At 37.2% G+C, this 25,868-nt stretch overlaps 3 protein-coding genes across 3 annotated transcripts; 2 read left to right on the plus strand and 1 right to left on the minus strand.

Moving 5' to 3' along the window:
• Positions 378 to 3,938, plus strand: LOC18786065 (luc7-like protein 3). Its single transcript, XM_007218148.2, has 7 exons — positions 378 to 728; positions 948 to 1,076; positions 1,279 to 1,318; positions 2,400 to 2,475; positions 2,565 to 2,765; positions 2,943 to 3,155; positions 3,246 to 3,938. Exons 1-7 carry the CDS (start codon positions 686 to 688, stop codon positions 3,606 to 3,608), a joined length of 1,065 nt encoding a protein of 354 aa, XP_007218210.1. The 5' UTR covers positions 378 to 685; the 3' UTR covers positions 3,609 to 3,938.
• LOC18784820 (conserved oligomeric Golgi complex subunit 7) lies at positions 5,120 to 9,736 on the minus strand. Its single transcript, XM_007218854.2, has 9 exons — positions 9,265 to 9,736; positions 8,948 to 9,157; positions 8,725 to 8,826; positions 8,326 to 8,609; positions 7,701 to 7,846; positions 7,210 to 7,408; positions 6,311 to 6,992; positions 5,862 to 6,194; positions 5,120 to 5,606 (listed from the first exon to the last, which is right to left on the minus strand). Exons 1-9 carry the CDS (start codon positions 9,547 to 9,549, stop codon positions 5,328 to 5,330), a joined length of 2,520 nt encoding a protein of 839 aa, XP_007218916.1. The 5' UTR covers positions 9,550 to 9,736; the 3' UTR covers positions 5,120 to 5,327.
• Positions 21,719 to 25,110, plus strand: LOC18785471 (putative glycerol-3-phosphate transporter 1). Its single transcript, XM_020557526.1, has 3 exons — positions 21,719 to 21,910; positions 22,791 to 23,864; positions 24,207 to 25,110. Exons 2-3 carry the CDS (start codon positions 22,862 to 22,864, stop codon positions 24,764 to 24,766), a joined length of 1,563 nt encoding a protein of 520 aa, XP_020413115.1. The 5' UTR covers positions 21,719 to 21,910; positions 22,791 to 22,861; the 3' UTR covers positions 24,767 to 25,110.

Consider the following 25,868-nt stretch of genomic DNA (forward strand, 5'->3'; position numbering starts at 1 on the left):
AACTCTAGGCCTTCTTGTCTTTTAGCAGAGACAACAGTCCAGTCCTTGTCACCTCAGCACAAGACTCCAAGATTAGTCTCCACCTTTACATTTCCATAATTCTCTCCTTCATCTCATGCGCCAGAATTGTGTACCTATAATTGTTCCTCAAGTCCCATGCACTCTCCATGCTGCAGAATTTTAGCAAAGGGGTTCTGATTTATTAGTTGAATAATGTAATGAAAACATAAAATATTGTTTTTAAAATTTGGCTAAAGTGATACAGGATGTGTAGCTTATAAATGTGTTAATATGTTTTTAAATTATTTATATCTTAATATAGGCTATTATTTCAGTGCGAGTATAAACTAAAATAAATGTGTTATAAGATGAATTAACTGTAACGGCCCATGTCACGGTCACAGTGAAGAGCCAAGTTATTACCAGTAGTACCCTCCACGTATACCACCACCACCTCCAAACTTACCCCTTTCTCCTCTCTCTCTGTCTTTCTCAGATTGTTCTAGTCCTTCCTTGGTGGGCAAAACCCTAGATGGCCTAAAAAGCAATAGGACCAATTTCACCGCCCAGTCCTCACCACCCTCACTGATTCCTCTGGTGCAAACCCTTCTGAATTTATTCTCTCCAACCCACACCAGTCTAATTGTTATCTTTCTTAATTTCAAATCACCACTTCGCCATAGTCATGGACGCTCAGAGAGCTCTGCTAGATGAACTTATGGGCGCAGGTATTTCCTATAAACCCTAGTTAATCGTTGCTTTGCTACCTACCTATTTGTTTTTGCTTCCTCGGGCAATTGGGTGTTATGATTTGGTAAATTTGGATTTGTTTGAAAAAGATAACTGTTCTAATGGGGTTTGATTATTTGATTTGATATTTTTTTTGGTTAGTCTTGCTTTAAATTAACTTTTATTGATTTTGAATACTGGTTTCTGGTGAATTCCAGCTCGTAACTTGACGGAGGAAGAGAGAAAGGGGTACAAGGAAATTACTTGGGATGATAAGGAGGTCTGTGGAGCCTATATGGTTCGATTTTGTCCTCACGATCTGTTCATCAATACCCGAAGTGATCTAGGTGAGTTGCAATTAAAATTCTTGTTGAAATTGACTTATCTTAAACTATGTTTTTTTTTTTTCGCTGAGGAAGCACGGGAAAGAAAATAAGACCCAATGCTTAAATGATGATTAGAAATCTCAATTTCTTTTGAATCATATACTTCATTTGTGTTTGCAGAGTGCATGGTTTCACTGACTGTAATTTTTTGTTTTTGAATCAGGCCCCTGCCCTAAAATTCATGACCCAAAGTTGAAAGAAAGGTGATTAAGTGAACATTTAATAGCGTATAATTTTTCATTCCGGAAATGTTATCGAGGTTTCACATTGTGCTTTCTACAGTGTTTTTGAGTGCATTCAGTTTTGATGCAATCAAAAGGGGTCATTTGTGTTTGTTCGTTAATTGTTTTGTCATGATTTTATTGGAAGCTACACATCATTTTGTAAAGTTGAGCATGCTTAACGCAATACTTACAACTGATGATTATTTTTCTGCTTCTGTTGTAAGATTGTTGCTTATCTTGTCTTCATATGAATAAGTTAGCTGCTTTATATGTGTGATGTAGGGTGTAGGATGAAACTTTGATATGCCTTACATGGTATGCTAAGCGGTTGCTGGTTTTTTCTTTTTGAGGTAACTGATTTAAACATTTTGATAAGATCTTTCCGAGAAGGGAAGAGGAATCTATCAATTTCCAAGTCAGAAATTACTAAGTAGTAGGACAGGATATAGAGTGATATGTTTGATTAGTGATGATCTGCTGGATTAGATCATTCATATATGCTTATTGCCATAATTATTGATTTTGGGAGACAATTATGACATGCTTGACAGTTCAGCTAAAAGCAGTCAGTGATGATTTACAACCCCCCCCCTCAAAAGGGGTTCTGCTCCTAGTGATTGGACCTTTTGTCAGCTGATTTCTTTCGTTTTTCTTACCTCTATACTGTTGGCAAATAGATATTTTTGCATGAATTGTCGGGGGAAATGGGATGTAATTGCTATCTTTACGAGTCTAAGAAGAATGTCTAGACGGTTTTGGCAAAACTTGAACTTCTATTTTCGACCTTAGGTGATGGTCAGGGGTCATTTAATGCATTCTCCCATTTCTTTAGTTTAAGAACTTACTGCACATTTCAGGTATATCATAATTTTAATATCAAAAGTCAAGGCACCAGAAGACTACAGATTGTCCAGCTTTTTTTCACTCCTTTGATCATGTCCTCCAGCTCAAAACCTGTTGCTTTTTACTTTTGTTTACAGCCTTTTCTTTTTTCTTATTTCCCCTGCTTTCAGGATGTGACTATACTTTCTATTTTAATTCTTCATGCCATTGATTTTAGTTTTGAGGAGTCCCCAAGGCATGATGCATATGTGCCCAAGTTTGAAGCTGAACTAGCTCAGTTTTGTGAGAAATTGGTATGTTACACATCTCCTGTTGGTCTTCATGATCTCTAGTTTTTTTTTTTTCACCTATATTTATCGGTCATATGCTACTTGCGTTGCAGGTGATGGATTTAGATAGAAGAGTAAAGCGTGGGCGAGAACGCCTTGCTCAGGAGGTTGAACCTGCACCGGCACCTCCACTGTCAGCAGAAAAGTCTGAACAGTTATCTGTTCTGGAGGAAAAGATAAAGAACTTGCTGGAACAAGTTGAGACCCTTGGTGAAGCTGGAAAGGTGGATGAAGCTGAAGCACTCATGAGAAAGGTGCTGCTATTATATCCTGAGTTTTTCTAGTTTCCTATATTGCAAATGATTTTTCCAGAAAGTTTACACACTGCCCCACAATGTTTATTATTGTGCATACCTTTTATTAGATTCTCTATCATACAATTACAGGTACATGAAAGTTGACTTTGATTTATTTAAAATTTCTTTTGACAGGTGGATATGCTTAATTCTGAGAAGACAGCCTTGGCTCAACACCCTCAGAATGATAAAGTGTTGATGCTTGCACAGGAGAAAAAAATGGCACTCTGCGAGATATGTGGTTCATTTCTTGTGGCCAATGATGCTTTAGAGAGGACTCAGTCTCATGTTACAGGGAAGCAGCATATTGGTTATGGCATGGTCCGAGATTTTATCACTGAGTACAAGGTGAGTCTCTCTTTGAATGGTGAAATACTGAAGCTAAGGGAAAAAGTAATTTCTTTCTCCGAGATTTCAATACATGGACTTTATTTTCAGGAAACTAAGGAGAAGGCAAGAGAAGAAGAAAGGTTAGCAAGGGAGAAAGAAGCAGAAGAACGGAGGAAACAGAGGGAGAAGGAAAATGAGAGTAGAAGGAGAAGTAATTCAAGTGATAGGGACAGGTATCGTGATAGGGATCGTGACAGGGAGCGGGACAGATATCGAGAACGCGATTCAGATCGTGAAAGGTCTAGAGAGTGGAATGGCAGAGGTAGTCGGGATGGAGGGAGAGGGGCGGATTGGAGGTCCAGGAATGGAAGAGATGGGGGCAGGGATAGGTACCGTGATCGAAGCAGGTCACGTTCCCCTGTTAGACATAGTCACAGGAGGTCACCTAGAAGTCCAGTTCGCCCATATTAATGAATTGTGTAGATAGATGTCTGAGCTTTGAAATTTTTTGAGGTAGATTTTCATATCTCTAAGGTTTTATGAACATGTTCATTTGGAGTCTTAATTAAATTTTCATCATGGGTGAAACTCTTTTGCTATCTCACAGCTTTGTTGAGACTATACCATCTCCCTTTCATCAATATTATAAGCGGAGAAAAGGGTTGAGGTAGGTATTATTCTAATATTGTAACTCATTTTAAAATTCATTTTAGACTTGAATGAGGTAAATTTAATTTCTGTATGAAACTTCTCTGAGACAATTGTTTTCGGAGTCTCACATCCCCATTTGTTGGGAAGTCATTGTTTGCTACTTTCTGTGTTGTCACATATTTAAGACATCAGACCCGAAAATGAATGCATGATTGATCCACCGCAGCTGGAAGATGATGGTTTTTAATCATTTTTGAGGTAACATATTTATCATCTATATATCATCGCCAACCAATACAATATTTCCTTCCTTTCTTTCCTCCTCCGTCTTGTATCTGGTTTTCAGTTTTAACCACTCTATTGCAAGTGGTGCTTGTTTGCTATGTGTTTAACTGGGGAGGGAGAAGATATCAATCATGAGATGTGGATAATGTGCTACATGTTGCTCTCAAGGTATTTTTTAGGGGACTCTCCATACTTAACTAGAAAATGGTCTGATTTTTCGCCCTTGTAATGGTTTCTAATTTTCAAAAGGCTCATTAGTTTTCCCTCTTTTCACCCTTCCCCTTTTAGCTTTTAGCATATCGAAATTTAATACTAGAACTGGTGCAAGCATTACTTTTTAATAATTGGCAGTGAGCGCGAAAATGCCAATCATTTTTCAGTCGTGGTAAATCTGTAAATTACATTATCATGTGAAATAGGTAGCTTTGGAATCTACCACGGTGGACTGGGATGCAAGGTGTTCCCTTCTTTTGCAATATAAAATTTGCAGTTAATCGGTCGATGGAGGTAACTGCCAATCATAATCCGCAGATTAGTGTATCTCTTTTTATAGTTTGCAGGAAGGAAAGGGGGCAGATTAATTTGGTGAAACATGACGCTTAGATTTGTGGGCGGTCAATATTTTCTCATGGCAAGCAATGGTTTATGCAGGGGAACCTTATATTCACCTTGCCGAACTACTTCATGAGTGGACAAATTGAATTCCCTTCGCTGATGGGCATGTGAATTTGGAATAACCAGCATCTCATATATTCTTTATCACCTTTGACTCGTTGTAATCTTTACGATATTATTTTAATGACATGCGTCAAGGAGTGTAGTGTTTATGGTGCACATTTGACATGCTTTTCTGATAATAAGATTATTATGGCGTGGTTTGACCTAAAAAAACAAAGCCCTTTCAGTGATCAAGAAAATACTTTGAAGAGATTTTGCAACGAAGAAAGAAATTTTTTATTCTGATTTCTCAACGTGAACGGACAGAATGTCGTTGTGCGAAAACAGGCTCTTTAATGGAACGCAAACTACAAATATATTGCAAAATGTTGAAAACCCAGAATGATGGATGCTTTAATTATCACTTCTGATGCAAACAACATAAATTCAAATGATTTCAAATAGATAAGGTAAAATTTCCATGGCACGTAAAAGTATCCCACTTTTTTTTTTCACCATGGCGTGTAGTTTTTGTGAAGGACGAGTATAATAGGTACAAAATGAAAGAAATCAAAAAAAATTCCCAGACAAAGATGACTATTCTAGATTCAAACGCCGCATCTTACATACAAGGTTTGCAGTTGGAAGATCAAGCTGATTTCCTGAATCTGACTTGAGAAGATCTTTGAGCTGGTCTCTTGGGGTTGAAAGGCAGGTGTGAAATGTAGCAAGGACCGGAGGAATTGGCATTGACAAGGCAGAAAGAACATTACTTAGATACTCAATGTCAACAGATAACTGTTGCGATCCTCGATCCGTGATGTACTGAATCCCTCGCAGTTGCTCCATGTAAAGAGCAGTGGCACCTTCTGCGACCTTCATACAGAGAGACAGCATTATTATAAACTAGAGCATGGGATTAAAATTTTGATAAAAGGAAGCCACTAGGATTAAAATTTCCAAACATCTATGAATTTCTCGAGCACTTCTTTTAACCATAACAGGGGATCTCCAAAAGAATGAAAACCTTATTGACTACCAGATCATTTCACAAATGGGATGCCCAAAACTCCAACAAATTCTATATATTGTTTGGACTTACTACAAAATATTGTAGATGGAGGTTGGTACCTTGAACATCCATTCTGTTGCAAAAAACTGGGCTTCATCATTGTTAGCATCACTGTTGGAGATACCCTCCGCAAGAGGCTCCAACTGCTGTGGTAAAGTAAGAAGATATTCACCAATGCTAGTTACATAGGCCTGAGGGTAAGCACTGAAGGTTGGGAGATGGTAAGCACTTTGTTCTTCAACTGAGGACCATATTGGCAACCGAGAAACATCACTGAGGCGTTGTCGTACTTTAGAGATGAGAACATCATATACAAGTTCATTAACTGTGTCAGCAAATGCGGCAACTCTCTGAGACGCAAGTGGAAGTGCATGAAACCGGGGATCTTTAGACTGCAACGAAAGGAAATGTCAAAATTATTACAGACCCAAAGAAACAATGCTCCATTTTCTTAAATTAAATGGCGAGGGAGAGAACAAGAAGACTGATATGTTAAATCTAATCACACCTGATTTAAAAGGTTAAAGAGTTTTCGAGCCTTCTCAGGAACATCAATGAGCCGCACAGCTGCCACATCCAAGGCAGCCCTTCCACCCAAAGATGGTTCCCCATTTCCGTCATCACTAGGAACATGTGACAGGTTTTGGTCCACACTTGAACCAAAAACTGAAACAGAGAGAGTTGTGCTTAATCTAGCAAGAGTAGCTCTCAGCGAAGCTTCAAATACAGAGGATCTGCTAGTTAGACAATCTGCAACTGTGAGGATTTGCAGAGCACCTTGCACAATGGACCACTCCTCCTCATTTGAAATCGAATCAACTCTACGTGCACTTTGGCCATCCTTCTTATCCAATCCCACCTCCTTCTTTGAACCAAGACCATCACTACCATGATCCACTCCACAGACAACTCTTAATGATTTCAGGGTTTCTAGCAAGGTAGAAATATACTGTAACATTATATCATCAATTGCAAGAATTAGTTCATCTGCCTCAGAACCTCCAGTCAAGCTGATGCATCTCTCAACGGCTGCTTCAAGAAGTACAATTACTTGGGGAATGGATTCCTCCATTCTGCGAACTGTTTCACTAAGTTCAATTCCCTGCGCTCCCACACCACGAGTAACAGCGCCCCTTAGATCCACCCCAGCAATCTCAGCAGAAAGTATAGCTCGCTCCATCTGCCCATACCTAAAATATATGTTTAATCATTGATCAACTAATAAGAAAATCCCACAATTTAAAATACAACAGCATATCCAGTATTTTGGAAAGACAGAAATCAAATGCTGATCCAAATTAAATCAAATACAAGTAAGAAAACCAGCTTCTCTTGCTCCCAAGGCAACTCTAAACAAAAATGGGATGCCAGGCCTGAATGACCACTTCAAATTTGGATCTTTCTTACCTCTGTTTAAATGATTCATATGGAAGATACACTGCCTTTAGCGTATCCATTAAAACACGAAGATCAGATTCTGAAAACAAGTGCTGAATATTCCTTGCAAAGGTCTGGGTCATGTTGTGTAATTCAATCAAAGCCTCCAGATGCTTTGTCTGGATCTTGATACCCTTTGGCATATCACCAGAGAGAATATCTAATATACCTGCCGATATAAAGTAAGGAATGTGAGATATGATAATCAAGAATTAATCCACAGAGAGAGAGAGAGAGAGAGAGAGAGAGAGAGAGAGAGAGAGAGAGAGAGAGAGTCACTGGGATCAGTACAAGTTTCAAGTGAAGAAAAGTTGGTAACGGAACGACATGGAAATGAAATTCCAAGTTACCCATTCTCATACACAACAAACAAATGGAATGATCAAGCAGAGCAAGTCTCTGAACATAACATGTAAAACAACATATCTAATACTAACAAAAAAATAAAGTCAAATGTAAACCTTTTGCTAATGATTTTGTTTCAGGAATAACATCTCCGGTCGCAAGGTTGATACGAGAAACAAAACTGGCCCCAACAGCTGCCATTGTCTCAACTAGCAGCTTTGGAACAAGAAATTTGTAATCCTCAGGAAAGGCAACCATACACCTGTACACAGCAATTAAAGCTAACTTTTGTATTCCACGGCTGAAAAATAAAATTCTATAACATCATCATAAATCCATCCTGAAGTTTCCTTTTTGTGCTTTGCAAGGATACAAATATCAAACTTTTATGAACAAACTGTAAAGATCACAATAGGGAACATGAATATGCAGATGCCTAGAAAATGTGCCTTGTGACCAATCGTGTGACAGTTTGCATTGAGAATTATATATGAATACAATTTCTCATAATAACACATTAATAATTTTTTATTATGTAAGCAATTCCACAACAAACAGGATAACATAACCATTTTTATTATAATGATCAGATGAAGTATCAAAACTTTAATTGGAACATATATCAGATGAAGTATCATCATCGAATTCATCAACTTGTGAATTATGAAGTTACTGTTTTTAACCCTGAACAAAAGACTCTCCGAATCTAAAAGTCTGGGAATCAAAGAGTGAGAAGAGTACCACTTCCATTCTTGTTCAAGATAAAGTAGCAGCTCATCATAGAAATTTGGAAGCCAGCTGGAGAATAGAATTGCGGGAGCAGTTGATTGAGATTCACTGGTAGTGGATAGCCTTTCAACTTGAGATTTCTCAGTAGCAAGCTTATTAGGCAGTGGTTGTTTTGCGTCAAAATCTTCCCAGAGCTGCTTTATGGGCTTTAGGTGAACTTTTGTATAATGTAATTCCATGGACTTGAATCTCCCAATTCGAATGAGAATTCCCCGCAAATCTTGAGCAATGTCAACCTGCAAATACATGTACCAATTATCATGTTCATTACGAGTCTAGATGAAAAAGGATATTTGTTGGGAAATAATAGAAAGCAAGCAATTGATTCAGAAAAAAGTTGTGAATTGTGACCTTGCGATTGAATATTGCATCTGTTAGACGTGGTTGCACCATTGAATCAAGCTTATCCTCTAAGACCTCAAGTTGCTTCCTTATGTTAGCAAATTCAGCAACCTAAAATCATGGGTTTTATCATTGATATCTTTCCAATCCACCAAATCTATCAAATTTGCAAACCAAGGTGGTATTGAATTAACTATAAAAACCAAATCTTTCAAAACATAATAAGCATTACCTCCCCAACAGCAGATAAACAATGCCTCATGCTGGCTAAATGTTCAGCAGCGAGAGGAAGATCACCACTTGCAAACACGTCCTCCACGGTTGCACTCAGTTGGGTTAACCCAGCAGCATCCTGCAATGTCTTATATGCAGCTTCCATCCTCTGCTTCACTATATCAACTTTCGCAAGCGCCGCTATAGACTCAGCTGAGGATCCCTCTGCCTGCACAATGTACATGATTGATCATTCAATTTCCAAACCGCCGTCCAATTTTCCCACGTTTTCTCAGCAACCAAACAGAATTGAACACAAAAGTGGTTGGTGCCTACCTTCTTAAGCTTGTCGAGGATGGAGGAGACGGCCGAGCGGAGTGTGACGGCGTCGTCCCGGAGGCGAACGACGTCACGTGTGGCACGTGGGACGCGGAGGAGGGAGGAGGCGCTCTGCTCCTCGAGCGAAGCTGCGATCTCCTCCGACACCATCTGGAGCTTCATCTCGAGATCCACCAGGTGCTTGTCGACTGAGTCCTGTGGGTGCCGACTTTGACACGCCGAGTTCACCCACTTCTTCGGGTTGAAGTTCGGGTCCGAGAACGGACCCAGATCCAGCATCATGCTTGCCCGGTTCACCGACTCGGGTCCGAGTCTGGGCTCCAAAATGCCAACTGCCAATTTCAAGTTACTTCATGCGATGTCTACTGATCGAATCCTCGAGGAGCTGAAGAAGATGAACGAAGAAGAAAATCGGAATGAGACTAGCACGTGTACCATTACACGTGACACCGTCTTAAAGTTTAAATAACGACATTGTAATTTAGCACTTCAACCACTTTTGACTCTATAGTTTTAATTTCATCAATTTTAATCCTGTAATTTCGTATTTGTAACAATTTAAAGATAAATTAGTATTTCCGTCAATTTCTTTAACGATGCAAGGGGCAATTTCGTCAACCCAAAATCCTTGAGCATAAAAGTTCGTCTGAAACTCTCCCATTTCATATTAGGACTTGAAATTCAACTATTAATCCCAATTTTTGAAGAATCCTAAACCCAAATGGTCAATTTCAAGCTTTTATGCTCAAGGTTTTTGCAAAGTAAGGGATGTTCAAGGTACCAACCTCTAGCCACCACGCCCACATCCTCGATAGCCACCGCAACCACCACGGTGAGAGTTGGACAGACCACCACCATGGGGTAGGTTGGAGGAGGAGTAGTTGTTGCCATTGGTGGGAGATTGGGTCACCATGAAGGCTGTGGTTTGACTAGTGGATGAACGAGGAGTTTGGGCTTCAAAAGTTAAAAAACGAGCACAGAGATCAGGAAATTCAAGGAGAGTAGGAGAATTAAGGAGAGTAATGACTAACATCTTGTAATCGAGACCTAAACCTCATAGAACAACAAGGACGAGATCTTTGGCAGGCACGGGTTCATTGATGGCAGCAAGGTCGTTGACAAGAGACTTGGCATGGCAAAGGTATTCATCGATGTATTAAAAGCCTTTTTGGATGTCCATGAGTTGGAAGCGGAGAGTGGATTCACTAGCCATACTGGATTGAGGGAAGTAGCGTTGAAGGCAATTCCATAAGTCGGCAGCAGAGTCACAACCAACTGTGAGAGGAAGGATGAACTCAGAGAGCGTGCTAGTTATGAGTGTGATTAGGTACCATAAGGCATGAGTGTGATTAGGTTGGAGAATGGTGGCAGTGGTGGTGGTTGGAGTGGAGATTTAGGCTGAAGGTTGGGGATGGGTGCCATCAATGAATTCCCAAAGGTTATAACCGATGAGGAAGGGTTTGAGTTGTCAAAGCCATATGAGGTAATTTGTACCCTTAAAATTCTTCCGTTGCCATGGATGTCATCTCCTCTTCCAACACCACCGACACCACTCCACCATCCTCCCAAATTGTTAATATTCATAGTGACAACACTTCATTTCCGACCGGTATCATCTTGACTGAGACCAATTATGCCTTATGGTCTCAGGTCATGGAGATGCGTATTGCTGCCCGTGAAAAATTGGGGTACCTCACCGGCAACACCCCGCAACCTTAGGAGGGGCAAACTCTACCCCCAAACAAAAATATAAAAGGGCTATGTTTATTGACGTATCCCAAGAAGATATTGCTTATTTCTTGACTTTGACGACCCCTTCTCTTCAAGGGAAGAAGGGGAGTGAAGAGAAGTTGTTTTGTCTCTAAACTATTATCTCAAATTTCTTCAAATTTCTCATATTCAAATCCAAGACCTTAAATCAAATTCCTCATTTTTTTTCCCCAAATCCAAATCCCTCAAATCCTCTTATCCAAATCCCTAAACACATACCATCAAATCTTATACACATACATCTTAAATCCAATTCCTACATCAAATTTCTCACATCACCTTCCTCACCTTCTCATATCACATCTTACTTCCGCTGCGATGTCAAGAACCCATACGATTCTCCATCTTATTGCAGACTCATAAAAGCATGCGGTCAACCCAGACTCCTTCTTCTATCACCACCACCAAAGGTTCTACTCTTCATACGTCCTCCAAGATCAGATATTGCATATGCTGTGAGTGTGGAAGAGTATTTCATGACTCACTTACCAAGTTGGGCATTCATGACATATATGCACCAACTTGAGGAGAAGTGTTGATGTGAGTCTCCTAATTAATTAAGAAGATTTACTTCCTTAATTAATTAAGGGATTTACTTTCTTATTTTTTATATAAGTGATAAATCATTGTACAATTATGAGATACTTTCCTAATTCTTTACTATATCTAATTTCTTGTAAAACCTTCATATGTAAACCCCTATATATACCTCATTATGGAGAAGAATAAAGAACAACCTAAAGTATTCAAACCATATTCATATTTTAGCATTATCAATTTGTATAGAGTAAATATTTATATGATGCAGTGAGTCTAGTTTAGGTAGAAAACTAATACATACAAGATTCTAGCTGTGCGAAAACAGGAAGACCACAATCAAGGAGAAGAATACGTTGTTGACATTTGGGATTTAAGAATAGGATCATTGACACTTGGACAAAAGTTCAAAAAGCTTTGTATAAAAAACAAAAACGCTTGGAAGTTAATTATCGGATGAAATCCTTAAAATATGCATGATTAATCGTTGGAAAAGCCAAGCAAATGTCTAATCAATTATTCAATGAAGGATATGGTGTCATGCATGCGACACCTCAGGATAGCCCATGCTAAAGTCGGTTGTGGAGGTTGCTCATCCATTTTTGACCAAGCCAGTAGTAGGCGTGTGATTCCTATTTAGAATACACAACATATTTGTAGTTTCTTCCCGCAGTAGATGCGATTATTTTTGTGAAGGGATTTATGCCAAAGGAAACGTCCACAGGTGCAACAAACAATGATATAAGTTCTTTTGTTTTGGGATCCAATTGAGTAATTGATTTTTAGTTATTTTTGGGATCTAGTGGAGTGAGTGATCTATAATCAATTATACACAAGATACTTGTAGTTTTTCTTCCCGCAATAGATGTGAGTATTTTTGTGGAGAGATGGATAACGGGCTTTCAACCTATTCAGTTGGTCAAATGTAGATGGGCAAGCTCCACAACCCACCTTGCACATAGTCTCGTTTTTACTAGTTCAAAAGTTCAAAAAGCTTTGTATAAACAACAAAAAGCTTTTGGAAGTTAATTATCGAATGAAATTATTAAAATATGCATAATTAATCATTCAAAAAGCCAAGCAAATGTGTAATCAATTATCGAATACTTCTCACGTTTTCAATTTTAAGCAAAAAATAAACAAATTTTGGTTGTTCAAGGATGCTAAGAAGCTAGATAATTGATCATAAATAAAGAGACTATATATATCTTTGAAATGTATATAAGAAAGAATAATAGAAGGTTACCTCAGAGTTAGTGCAAACAAATCTGATTTTGAATCAAGCCCTTTTTTCTTTTCTCCTTCCTAGAAACGTGCAAAAGGAAAAAACAAACAAGAAGAATAAGAAGAAAAAAGCATGAGAAAAGAGGAAAAATTCATATTGAAAAACATACAGTACTAGCAAAAAGCAAAGTATGTGAATTGAAAACTGTATGAAGAAAGAGAGATGGATTTTAGCTAGCCAACTCCATCTCCATCTTCATTTCTTCTCTTCTTCTTTTTTCTTTTTCTTTTGAGAATGAATTCTACGTAGCAACTGTTTATATATATATGGATGAATTAGAATGAAGTTGTACGAAAAGGCGTCTAGGGTGTATTTTTGTGGAGATATAGATGATGGGCTTTCAACCTATTCAGTTAGTCAAATATAGATGGGCAAGTTCCACAACCCACCTTAGAATCAGTGTCTAGGTATTGCAAGTATAAGTACATAGTCTCGTTTTTACTAGTTCAAAAGTTCAAAAAGCTTTGTATAAAAAAATAAAAAGCTTTTGGAAGTTAATTATCGAATGAAATTCTTAAAATATGCATAATTAATCATTCAAAAAGCCAAGCAAATGTGCAATCAATTATCGAATAAAGGATATGGTGTCATACATGCGACACCTCAGGATAGCCTAAAGTCGGTAGTGGCGGTTACTCATCCATTTTTTACCAATCCAGTAGTAGGTGTGGGATTCCCATTTAGCATACACAACATATTTGTAGTTCTTCTTCCTGTAGTAGATGTGATTATTTTCGTGGAGGGATTGATCATAGGCCCCAATCTATGCCAAAGGAAATGTCTACAGGTGCAACTAACAATGATATGGGTTCTTTTGTTTTGGGATCTACTTGAGTGAGTGATTTCTAGTTGTTTTGGGATCTAGTGGAGTGAGTGATCTATAAACTCTTATACACAAGATTCTTGCAGTTTTTCTTCCTGCAATAGATGTGAGTATTTTTGTGGAGAGATGGATAATGGAATTTCAACCTGTTCAGTTGGTCAAATGTAGATGGGCAAGCTCCACAACCTACCTTAAAATGAGTGTCCTTGTATCGCAAGTATAAGTACATTGTCTCGTTTTTATTAGTTCAAAAGTTCAAAAAGCTTTGTATAAAAAACAAAAAGCTTTTGGAAGTTAATTATCAAATGAAATTTTTAAAATATGCATAATTAATCGTTCAAAAAGCCAAGCAAATGTGTAATCAATTATCGAATACTTCTCAAGCGTTTTCAATTTTAAGCAAAAAATTGACAAAATTTGGTTGTTCAAGGATGCTAAGAAGCTAGATAATTGATCATAAATAAAGAGACAACATATATCATAAAAATGTATATAAGAATAATAGTAGGTTACCTCAGAGTCACACTTGTTCACAATTGGAGCGTGACATTTCTCTGTAGCACAGAATTTATAATTCACTTGATGGTTTAAACGGTAATGGGATTTTAACCCATTATAGTTCTCATATCCCGTGCAACAAATATTGCATAGGAACTTGTCATGAGCATCTTGGAAATGTTTGGCCAATGCTATTATGTTGAAAGAGCGGCCCTCCCTACACATGTCACATTTGTTCTCGTTGGCTATTTTCTATGTGAAAAACAAGCCACAACAAATGAACAGTCACTCTAATAGTAAATGTGACCAATTATAAATGTAAACAAGCCACAACAGATGGCAAGGTAGTTTCATTGTGACCAATTATAGGTAGAGATCAACTAGTAAACAAGCCACAACAAATGAACAGTCACTCTAATAGTAAATGATTAACAAAAATCGCATACAGTAATTAAGTAATAATTCAAGTAAATGTTAATCTAATGTAAGACTGACAACCATTTTAGTTTTCTACTATACATAAGATGTGCTCTTGTTCTTTTAATCATCCCCATCTTGGCATTAGGAGTTATTTGATTTTTGAGCTTTTTCCCCCAATTTTGAGTTGGAACGTATACATATAACTTAGACCATGAGTATTGGAAAAAAAAAACACACCATAACTTGTTGATGTGAAAACTAATCACTCTGAGTTTTGGGTTTTGGGTTTTGGTAGCTTATCTTAATTTTGGTGGTTTAGTTTTTTTTTTCTTTTGTATTTAATTGGGTGATTGCAACATTCAATTGCTCAATATTTGATTACACTGTCAGAAATTATACTAAAATTAAAAAATAGTTGGTTTAGGAAACGAGAATCAAGAAACATGTAGAAAAAGCAAACCAAAACATAGCTTAGAAATTTAAGTTTTCTTCAAGAAAGAAAGCTGCAGAACAAAATCAAAACGGGAATGGAGACAAGATAGAGAAAGATGCATAAAAAGAGGAAGAACAATGAATGCAGTACCTTCTTGGACGAGAAGTTGCAAAACAAAATCAAAAGAATAATCAAGAAATAGAGAGAAAAATCAAATCAAATAGAGCTTAGAATTTCAAGGTTTCATCAAGAAAGAAAGATGCAAAACAAAACGAGAAACAAAATGATAATCAAAATGAGAAAATAGATAGAGAAAGGAAACCAAACAGAGCACTTTAACGACAAATAAAGAGGGAACAAAACTGGTAGCATAGAGCAAAATCAGATAAGTACATAAATGAGAGTTCAAAAATGATAATTTGTACATATAGAAAAAGTAAATCAAAGAGAGCATAAAAGCAACACCTTGATTTTCGATAATTGAGAGGGGAGAGAACTGTTAGCAAAGGAGATAAATGGAGTGAAAAATCTGTTATGAAATGAAACAGTTCAGCAGTGTGAGTGGAGAGCTCACATGCCCTTTACTTATGTTTTTAATTCCAAATTTACCCCAAATTAATTCTCACTGCATACATTATAGTTTCAGTTAATAATCTATTTCGGCTTAGTTACGTGTGTTGTCCCGGACCAAAAATGTATTGCTAATGATTTAGTAAAGAGAAAACAAAATTTTGCCACCGAAAAAAAAAAAAAAAGTTGTGATGACTATGTGCTTGTTTGGCATTGCTTCTTTGGAGTGATAAGTGATTGGTATGATGTGATTATCCAAATGAGCTAATGGTTGGGCATAGAACTAAATGAATTAAGACAAATTAGAGCTCGATTATGAACTACTACTCTCTCTCTGTGGCTCAATTATGTTCTCATAGTCATGCTCGCTATGCATAAATATACTTATTATTATTTTAATATTTGTGTTGGAACGTATACATATAACTTAGACCATGAGTATTGAAAAAGAACACACCATAACTTGTTGATGTGAAAACTAATCGCTCTGAGTTTTGGGTTTTGATAGCTTATCTTAATTTTGGTGGTTAAATTTTTTTTTCTTTTGTATTTAATTGGGTGATTGCAATATTCAATTGCTCAGTATTTGATTACACTGTCAAAAATTATACTAAAATTAAAAAATAGTTGGTTTAGGAAACGAGAAACAAGAAACATGTAGAAAAAGCAAACGAAAACAGAGCTTAGAAATTCAAGCTTCCTTCAAGAAAGAAAGCTGCAAAACAAAATAAAAAAGGGAATTGAGACAAGAGAGAGAAAGATGCATAAAAAGAGGAAGAACAATGAATGCAGTACCTTCTTGGACGAGAACCTGCAAAACAAAATCAAAAGAAAAATCAAGAAATAGATAGAAAAATCAAATTAAATAGAGCTTAGAATTTCAAGGTTTCATCAAGAACGAAAGATGCAAAAAAAAAAAAAAAACGAGAAACAAAATGATAATCAAAATGAGAAAATAGATAGAGAAAGGAAACCAAACAGAGTACTTTAACGACAAATGAAGAGGGAACAGAACTGGTAGCATAGAGTAAAATCAGATAAGTACAAAAATAAGAGTTCAAAAATGATAATTTCTACATATAGAAAAAGTAAATCAAAGAGAGCATAAAAGCAACACCTTGATTTTCAATAATGGAGAGGGGAGAGAGCTGTTAGCAGAGGAGATAAATGGAGTGAAAAATCTGTTATGAAATGAAACAGTTCAGCAGTGTTAGTGGAGAGCTCACATGCCCTTTACTTATATTTTTAATTCCAAATTTACCCCAAATTAATTCTCATTGCATACATTATAGTTTCAGTTAATAATCTATTTTGGTTTAGTTATGTGTGTTGTCCCAGACCAAAAATGTATTGCTAATGATTTAGTAAAGAGAAAACAAAATTTTGCCACCGAAAAAAAAAAAAAAGTTGTGATGACTATGTGCTTGTTTGACATTGCTTCTTTGGAGTGATAAGTGATTGGTACGATGCGATTATCCAAATGAGCTAATGGTTGGGCATAGAACTAAATGAATTAAGACTAATTAGAGCTCGATTATGAACTACTACTCTCTCTTTGTGGCTCAATTATGTTCTCATAGTCATGCTCGCTGTGCATAAATATACTTATTATTATTTTAATATTTGTGTTGGAACATATACATATAACTTAGACCATGAGTATTGAAAAAAAACACACCATAACTTGTTGATGTGAAAACTAATCACTCTGAGTTTTGGGTTTTGGTGGCTTATCTTAATTTTGGTGGTTAAATTTTTTTTTTTTCTTTTGTATTCAATTGGGTGATTGCAACATTCAATTGCTCAGTATTTGATTACACTGTCAAAAATTATACTAAAATTAAAAAATAGTTGGTTTAGGAAATGAGAAACAAGAAACATGTAGAAAAAGCAAACGAAAACAGAGCTTAGAAATTCAAGCTTCCTTCAAGAAAGAAAGCTGCAAAACAAAATAAAAAAGGGAATGGAGACAAGAGAGAGAAAGATGCATAAAAAGAGGAAAAATAATGAATGCAATACCTTCTTGGACGAGAAGCTGCAAAACAAAATCAAAAGAAGAATCAAGAAATAGATAGAAAAATCAAATCAAATAGAGCTTAGAATTTCAAGGTTTTATCAAGAACGAAAGATGCAAAAAAAACGAGAAACAAAATGAGAAAATAGATAGAGAAAGGAAATCAAACAGAGCACTTTAACGACAAATGAAAGGGGAACAGAACTGGTAGCATAGAGTAGAATCAGATAAGTACAAAAATAAGAGTTCAAAAATGATAATTTCTACATATAGAAAAAGTAATTCAAAGAGAGCATAAAAGCAACACCTTGATTTTCAATAATGGATAGGGGAGAGAGCTGTTAGAAGAGGAGATAAATGGAGTGAAAATCTGTTATGAAATGAAACAGTTCAGCAGTGTGAGTGGAGAGCTCACATGCCCTTTACTTATGTTTTTAATTCCAAATTTACCCCAAATTAATTCTCACTGCATACATTATAGTTTTAGTTAACAATCTATTTCGGTTTAGTTATGTGTATTGTCCCGGACCAAAAATGTATTGCTAATGATTTAGTAAAGAGAAAACAAAATTTTGCCACCGAAAAAAAAAAAAAAAAAGTTGTGATGACTATGTGCTTGTTTGGCATTGCTTCTTTGGAGTGATAAGTGATTGGTATGATGTGATTATCCAAATGAGCTAATGGTTGGGCATAGAACTAAATGAATTAAGACTAATTAGAGCTCGATTCTGAACTACTACTACTCTCTCTCTCTCTCGCTCAATTATGTTCTCATAGTCATGCTGGCTATGCATAAATATACTTAGTATTATTTTAATATTTGTGTTGGAACGTATACATATAACTTGGACCATGAATATTGTAAAAAAACACACCATAACTTCTTGATGTGAAAACTGATCAATCTGAGTTTTAGGATTTGGTAGCTTAGCTTAATTTTGGTGGTTAATTTTTTTTTTCTTCTTTTGTATTTAATTAGGTGACTGCAACATTCAATTGCTCAGTATTTGATTACACTGTCAGAAATTATACTAAAATTAAAAAATAGTTGGTTTCTTCATCGTATTTGTAAACTATTCCATTAATAATTTTTTCTTAAATTTTTTCTTTTGGGTGAAGAATATCTCTATGAGGTCAGTTTTTTTCCTATGTGGAGGCAAACCTCCTCCTTGAACCTAGCAAACTAATTTCTAGTTGCAATCCCAACACCTTTCTTAGCAATAAATAAACCTTTTCTGTTTTTTATTTAAGGAATGAAATTCTTCACATGCGAAACACTTGAGTATTGGATTGCCCATAATCCAGGCAAAAGCCCAAGGGTAAAGATGAAAATATAATAAAAAAACAAACAAGGGAAACCTTTCGATCAACTTCTCTTGCCTCCCACATTATTCCCCTTCACATCTCCCACATAATTTATAGATATTCAATTATCTTCCGTCAACTTTCATTATATGGGTCTTATGCTGAAAATACCTAAGATGGAGAAGAATGTCAAATGAAAACCACAATCTCATGAATCAATGTTGTGGCACTAGAGTAGAGCATAACATATTATGCTGAAAACATATCATATAAGGGTTAACTGGTGATTTGCCCCTGAACTTGTACCTAACTTTCGATTTACCTCATATCCTTTTTTTTCTTTTAAATTAAGGATATGAACTTCTTTTTTTCTCCAATTTCTCCCTTGTAGTCTAAATCTACAACATTTCATCCAATTTGTCGCTAAATAAGAAGACAAAATGGTCATTTTGTACATTGAAAATAAATAAAAATGAAAAATAAAGTAAAAACCAGAAAATTCAGAAAAACCTAGAGGAAGGGGGGGTGGGGTGGGTTTGGGGGATGAAAATACAAAAGGGGGAGGTGGGGGATTGGTCTGGGAGTAAAGAATGGTGGTCATGGGGGAATAGGAGGAGGAAGGGGTTGGCATTAGGTTTACTCTTTTTCTTCAATTTTTTCCAAAAAAATTATTTTTTACACTGATTTAACTGAAAATTGGATGAAATATTGAGAATTTAGACCGTAAGGGGGAAATTGGCAAAAAAAAAGAAGGTTCATATCCTTAATTTTCTATAAATAAAAAAATATGAGGTGAACGTACAAGTTTAAGGGGCAAATCACTAATTAACCCTATCATATAATATCATCAGAAAAGAAAAACAAACAATGCTTCTACACTACAGGGCTTTCATTACTTGTATGGTTTAAGCAAGATGGGGGAACAATATTGGAGAATAAGGTTAACAAGGGATCTTATATGAGAGGAAATTTCTTTAAAATAAATTTATAAATGTTTAGTAAAAGATGGATGGATACAGAAAATAACAACCATGTTTCTTCACGATTTTTACCACATTGACAACCTTGTAGTGCCAGATGCCTCACATGAAAGCACAAAAGGCTAACAAATATGCCACAGCCCACACCAGCAGTATTTCTAGCTGATCCACACCCAAAAAAAATGGAAAAGTATAATATTATCCCATTTGAAGTCGGTATGGCTTTTCGACCAAAAGATAAAAAGAAGTCGGCATGGAAAGCCATTGGGCCAAACTTTTGGGTTTCTTTCTAAATTTGATAACTGGGTTTATAAGAAAAACAGATTTATTTTTCTTTGTAATCTTGTGTATATTACAATAGGTTCTAATGGCTTCAACCATCGTTTTTATTACCCAAGTTCAACGGTTGTAGACAACAAAACAACTTACCAAACTTTCCAAAATGTAAAAAGATTGAACCGAATCAATTAATAATATGAGGCCCAAATAAATAAATAATAACATCCAAAACAGCCCCAAAACGTCGAATCGAAACAAAAAAGACGAAGTTTCTTACTAATTTCTGTGTCTCCTTCGCGGTCGTACTGGATTGTCCTGATCCTGATGCAGACCTGCATTCTACACAGGGCCAAGCATGCTTTGCCACGAGCCGCCAAGAGAGTGCATCATTTAAGTGCTTAAACAGCATCCACTAACCATCCGCCTCGCCACGTCATTGGCACGTGTTTTACCTACATGGCACTGTAGGCCCGGGATTTGGAGGGGGAAGTATATAGAAAGCACGTCAGGTATAATTCCGTTTGGATATGCGGATAATTCCGCTTGGATATGCGGATATTCCTTTCCATGATCCGCCCCGCAGCATCTCTCTATTCGTAATGTGGTGGGCCCAGTGGGATTGACGATTGCTGCACCCGGTTGGGTTAGTAGAATTACGAATTTGCCACGCTCTTTGAGGTGGTGATTTTTTATTCATTTAACCAAATTGCCCTTTTTAACTAAGATGTGCCTGTGTATGGGAAAAGTTGAATTTTGTGACCCTTTTTTAGCTTTCAATCACATTGTTTTTTTTTCTCCCCTTCCTGTTTTTGGTAAATTCCTGCTTGTGTTTTCACATGCAGAATGTTTTTTCCCCTTAATATTTTTAGGGTAAAAAGACAAGGCTAGCTTTTATTTGGTTTAGAAAGCTCCAGCAAATAAAATTTTAAAGAATTTCCTTAAATTGATTAGGATTGATGTGATATGTGCCCGCCATCGCCATGAAACCAAAATTTTCATTTAGTGGAAGAAGGAAAGAATTTGATGTGCAGTTGGTTGTCATTTGTCATTTGATATACAGCACCACGTAACTTATGCATGGTATGGTATTGCCAAATGTTGAACGACCAGTTTCACCAACACAAAACGGTGTCGTCTCATGCCTGCTTCTATTGACACCTGTAATTACATGTGTACATGTGTCGGTATTTTTTGTTGTTGTTGTAAATTTAGTGGCTTTGGAACGCTGGATATCCAGAATGCTGTGTCGTTTCCAAAAGCCAATTAAAAAGTCATCCTACTTTATGGCGTTGATTTCAATAGGCACTGCAGAATGCTTACTGCCGTTTTACCACCAGCTTGGATCTCACGAAAAGCATTGCAAAAACGACAAATCACTTCCCTCCTGTGCTTGCCAACAAAGCTAATTGCAAAACCGACAAATCACTTCCCATAAGGGTATTTTCGTCAACTCATATTCCGACGTCAGTTACCAAAGCTGAGAATCCGAATCCAGCGAAAGAGGACAAACCGGGGGCGATGTGGGGATTTCGCTATCATAAAATATAATTCCCCTCCCGCATCGGAAGCTCACGTTGGTTTGCGCATTCTCTTTAAAGAGCTCCAACCAAAGCAGTTGTTTGTTGAGCAACTTACATCGAAAATCCAGAGGATTTGAGGCCAGAAACCTGGCGACTCGCGAGAGAATATAGTAGAAAGCATTACACTCAAGCTCAGCTAAGCTAAATAGGTATATGTTCCTCACCCTGTATGTATAAATATCCTTGTAATTTTCAGCTGGATATGTTTCTTTTTTCAAACTTTTTGACCTTTTGTAGTTCTCTTTTGATTGTTTGTTTATTTGGATTTTTTCAGTTTGTTGTGTGTTTCAGAACGTTAATTCTCTCTAAGCAAGAAAGATTCTCGTGTTTCTCTTTTGATTGTTTCCAATTTGCTTGGGCAAACGATAAGATTCTTGTATTTTCCTTTGACCGTTTTATTTATTTTTTGTTTGTGGCGAGAACGTCGATGGTTTTTGTTTTTGTGTTTCTTTTTCCAGGAGATTTTTATAAATGGGTTTTTTTCTTTCAAAGTTTCATGCTTTATTCTGGTTAGGTGAGTCACAGTTTCAGTTCTGATTGTTAAAAATTTTCCTTTTTCCTGTTTCAAGGCTTTTTCCCCTGTAATTTTTGGTAGTTTGAGACGCGGATGGCTTTAGTTCAGCTGCATGATCTTCAAGTTAGATTGATTTGGATTCTTTTGAAATTTATCAGGATTATAAATCTGGTTTCCTTTTCTGTTCCAATCTATTGAATTTCTACTGGAATTATGGACAATGCTGAAAACTTCGATTGGGAATTTCCTAGTGAATTGACATTCAGGCTATTTACTTTCTCTTAAATACCTGAACCAGCTCTGACTTTAGCAAGAATGTTTGGAAGTTGGGAATCAGGGAATTGGTAGTGAAATATGTTTATATTTGATTAGTAGTTCTGAATTGGTATTAAAGAAGTCAAATTGAGCTTGTTCCCCAACTCAAGATAATTGAACTGGTAGTTTCATTGGTTAATTCCATTCTTGTTGTTTGTGGGATTGCCATCTTGTATGTTACTGACGCACTCTTTCTTTAGCTTGAAGGTTTTGCTGGATAAGAGGAGGTAGAGCTTCTTCTTCCCCTTAATATTGGAGTGAAAATCAATACATGATTTCAATGTCAGAGCCAGCACCAGAGAGAAATTACAGCAAGCCCCCAGGGATTCGGTTATTAGAGTACATAAAGAAATCCCCACTTTCCTACAAAACCCACCAAGCCATTGTGCTGATTGTTACTTTTTTAGCATATGCTAGCTACCATGCCGCTCGAAAAACCACGAGCGTGGTCAAGAGTACCCTTGATCCCGAATCTTCAGATGTGAGCTTGAAGTTTTTCCCATGGAGGATGACTTACTTAAGTGAACCAGCCGAAGGCAGAAGGTTGTCTCGGATTCTTGGAGATGGTTGGGCCCCGTTTAATGGATCAGATGGCACAGCCTTGCTTGGTGAAGTTGACCTAGCTTTCTTGGCTGTATATGCTATAGGAATGTATTTCTCTGGACATTTGGGTGATAGAACGAACTTAAGGATCTTTCTAACCATCGGAATGGTGGGAGCCGGGGTCTTTACTTCATTATTTGGAATTGGATATTGGGCAAATATTCACACTTTCTATTACTTCCTTGGGGTTCAAATGCTTGCTGGTTTGTTCCAATCGACTGGATGGCCTTCCGTAGTCGCAGTTGTTGGTAATTGGTTTGGGAAGAAGAAAAGAGGGCTGATTATGGGTATATGGAATGCTCATACTTCTGTTGGGAACATTACAGGGTCTTTGGTTGCTTCCGCTCTATTGAAATACGGGTGGGGTTGGTCCTTTGTAGTCCCTGGTCTCATAATTGCTACCGTTGGTGTGGTGGTTTTTCTATTCTTGCCTGTTAGTCCTGACTCTGTTGGAGCCGAAGAAGATGAATTGGACTCTCCCAAGAAATGTGGGGCAGCTGGAGTAACAGAACCATTATTGGAACCAGAGGTTAAGGTGAAGGAGAGTGCTGTGGGGTTCCTAGAAGCTTGGAAAATTCCTGGAGTTGCTCCTTTTGCTCTATGCCTTTTCTTTTCCAAGTTGGTGGCTTATACATTTCTCTATTGGCTTCCTTTCTACATTAGTCACACAGGTAATTCAACTTCCTTGCTGTTTCAAATTTGTAGTTATGTTAAGAGCATTTCTTGATGTGCTTTTTTATGGGAGCATATTATTACTAAAAGATGATAAGGGCATTGCCAGAGAAGTTAAAGAAACTGAACTTTCACTGAAAATTTTCTACCATTACATGCGGTGTGTCGGTGTCTAGTCTTTGGAGGGAGTTCTCTTTAACTGGCTAGTAGAATATTTCTGTTTGTCAACAATTCAAAATTCAGTCATTGTGAACATTTTAACACATTTTCTTGGCTCACATTACATTTTAACACGGCATACTCTTGTGATTGGCTGACTTACATTTTAACACATGTTGCAGCTATTGACGGAAAGTACTTATCCAGTGAGGCATCTGGTAACTTATCCACATTGTTCGATGTTGGAGGAGTTCTTGGAGGAATCCTTGCTGGCCATATTTCTGATCGCTTAGATGCCAGAGCCATCACAGCTGCAAGTTTCATGTACTGTGCTATCCCTGCTCTCTTTTTCTACCGAAGCTATGGCCATGTATCCATGGCTGTGAACATTGCACTTATGTTCATCACCGGCATGTTTGTTAATGGGCCATATGCTCTAATAACAACAGCTGTGTCCGCGGACCTGGGAACACATAGCTCATTGCGTGGGAATTCGAGGGCATTGGCAACGGTAACAGCAATTATAGATGGAACAGGCTCTGTTGGGGCTGCTATTGGTCCATTATTAACCGGCTATATTTCAGCCAAAAGTTGGAGTGCAGTTTTCACAATGTTGATGGCAGCAGCTCTAATTGCAGGGCTGCTTCTGACTAGGCTTGTCGTGGCCGAAGTAGCTGCAAAGATTGAAGAGTCGAGATTGCGGTCTGCATCAAGGTCTCAACCCACAGTAATTGATGTGTGATAATACAGAGGATGTTCTTAGGGTTTTTACAACATTTGTTATGAGTGGTATCATCGGGGGTGTCTACAAGCTCTGCTTCAGACTTGCTGCTTATTCAATGAAGAGGAGAAGGATCCTCTGTTATGGTCCTAGGAAGGAGAGGATTTTTTTTAAACTTTCTCCCTAGTATACGTAACACATTGAAGGGAAAGTTGAAGGGAAGAAAAGAAAAGGGATTTGAGTGTATCTAGGGATGTATCTTTGTACTATATCACATGTGTGTGTACATTATTTTGTGCCTTTTAATGAAATTAATCACAAAGGATGACAAATTCATCCCAAACTGCTATTTTGTGTTTGGAAAATCTGGTTGCCATCAACCAAACACTATGCAGGGTGACAAAAGAGAAAACCAGGAATTTGCTTCTTTTAGTTTTGAAGAGGATCCTCCTCTCATTTTCATGGAAAATTATTCAAAAAGTTATCCACCAGTTGCCACAAATAGTTATGTCTTGTGATAAAGTGTGTTCAAAATTTTATTTTATTTTATTTTTTTGTCGCTGTCGGTGTGATGATGACCAAACAAAATAGTACGGCAAAGAGCTTTTGATCCTTTCATTTAGCAAGGCTATGTGACAAGAAAACTTGCCTCCCTTTTTGTTTGTGCGTTTTAGCAGCTGAGGACCACTCAAAGCCTCTTTTGCCTGTAGGGGACCAAAGGAGTGCAACTAGAGTTCAGTCTGGCCAAAACCTTTTGCATAGCTAAATCCTCTCCACAAAAAAACTTGAACCCTTTTGAGCATCAAAGAAAGTGGTAGGCAGCTAATTCATGCCCACGCCACCGCAGCTACAAAGGAAAGAAGGTTTGGTGGGAAACTATTTATGGTTGTCTCCCAAAAACGAGATAATTGGTGGCAGCAAGTTTAAATATACCTTTCTCGATGGATAAAAGTCAAGCAATGACAACGACTGCGAGGAAGAAGATGGAGCCTTTTATCATCGTGAACTTTGTGTCACAGTGTTCTCATTGAAACATGGCAGGCACGTAACCTAGTAAGCTTGAAGACCCCACCTGATTGGTTTGAGGTTAAAGCTTCCTAAAGCCAATAATGGCCCTTTAAAT

This window comes from Prunus persica, chromosome G2 (genome assembly GCF_000346465.2).
Source record: "Prunus persica cultivar Lovell chromosome G2, Prunus_persica_NCBIv2, whole genome shotgun sequence".
NCBI lineage: Eukaryota > Viridiplantae > Streptophyta > Magnoliopsida > Rosales > Rosaceae > Prunus > Prunus persica.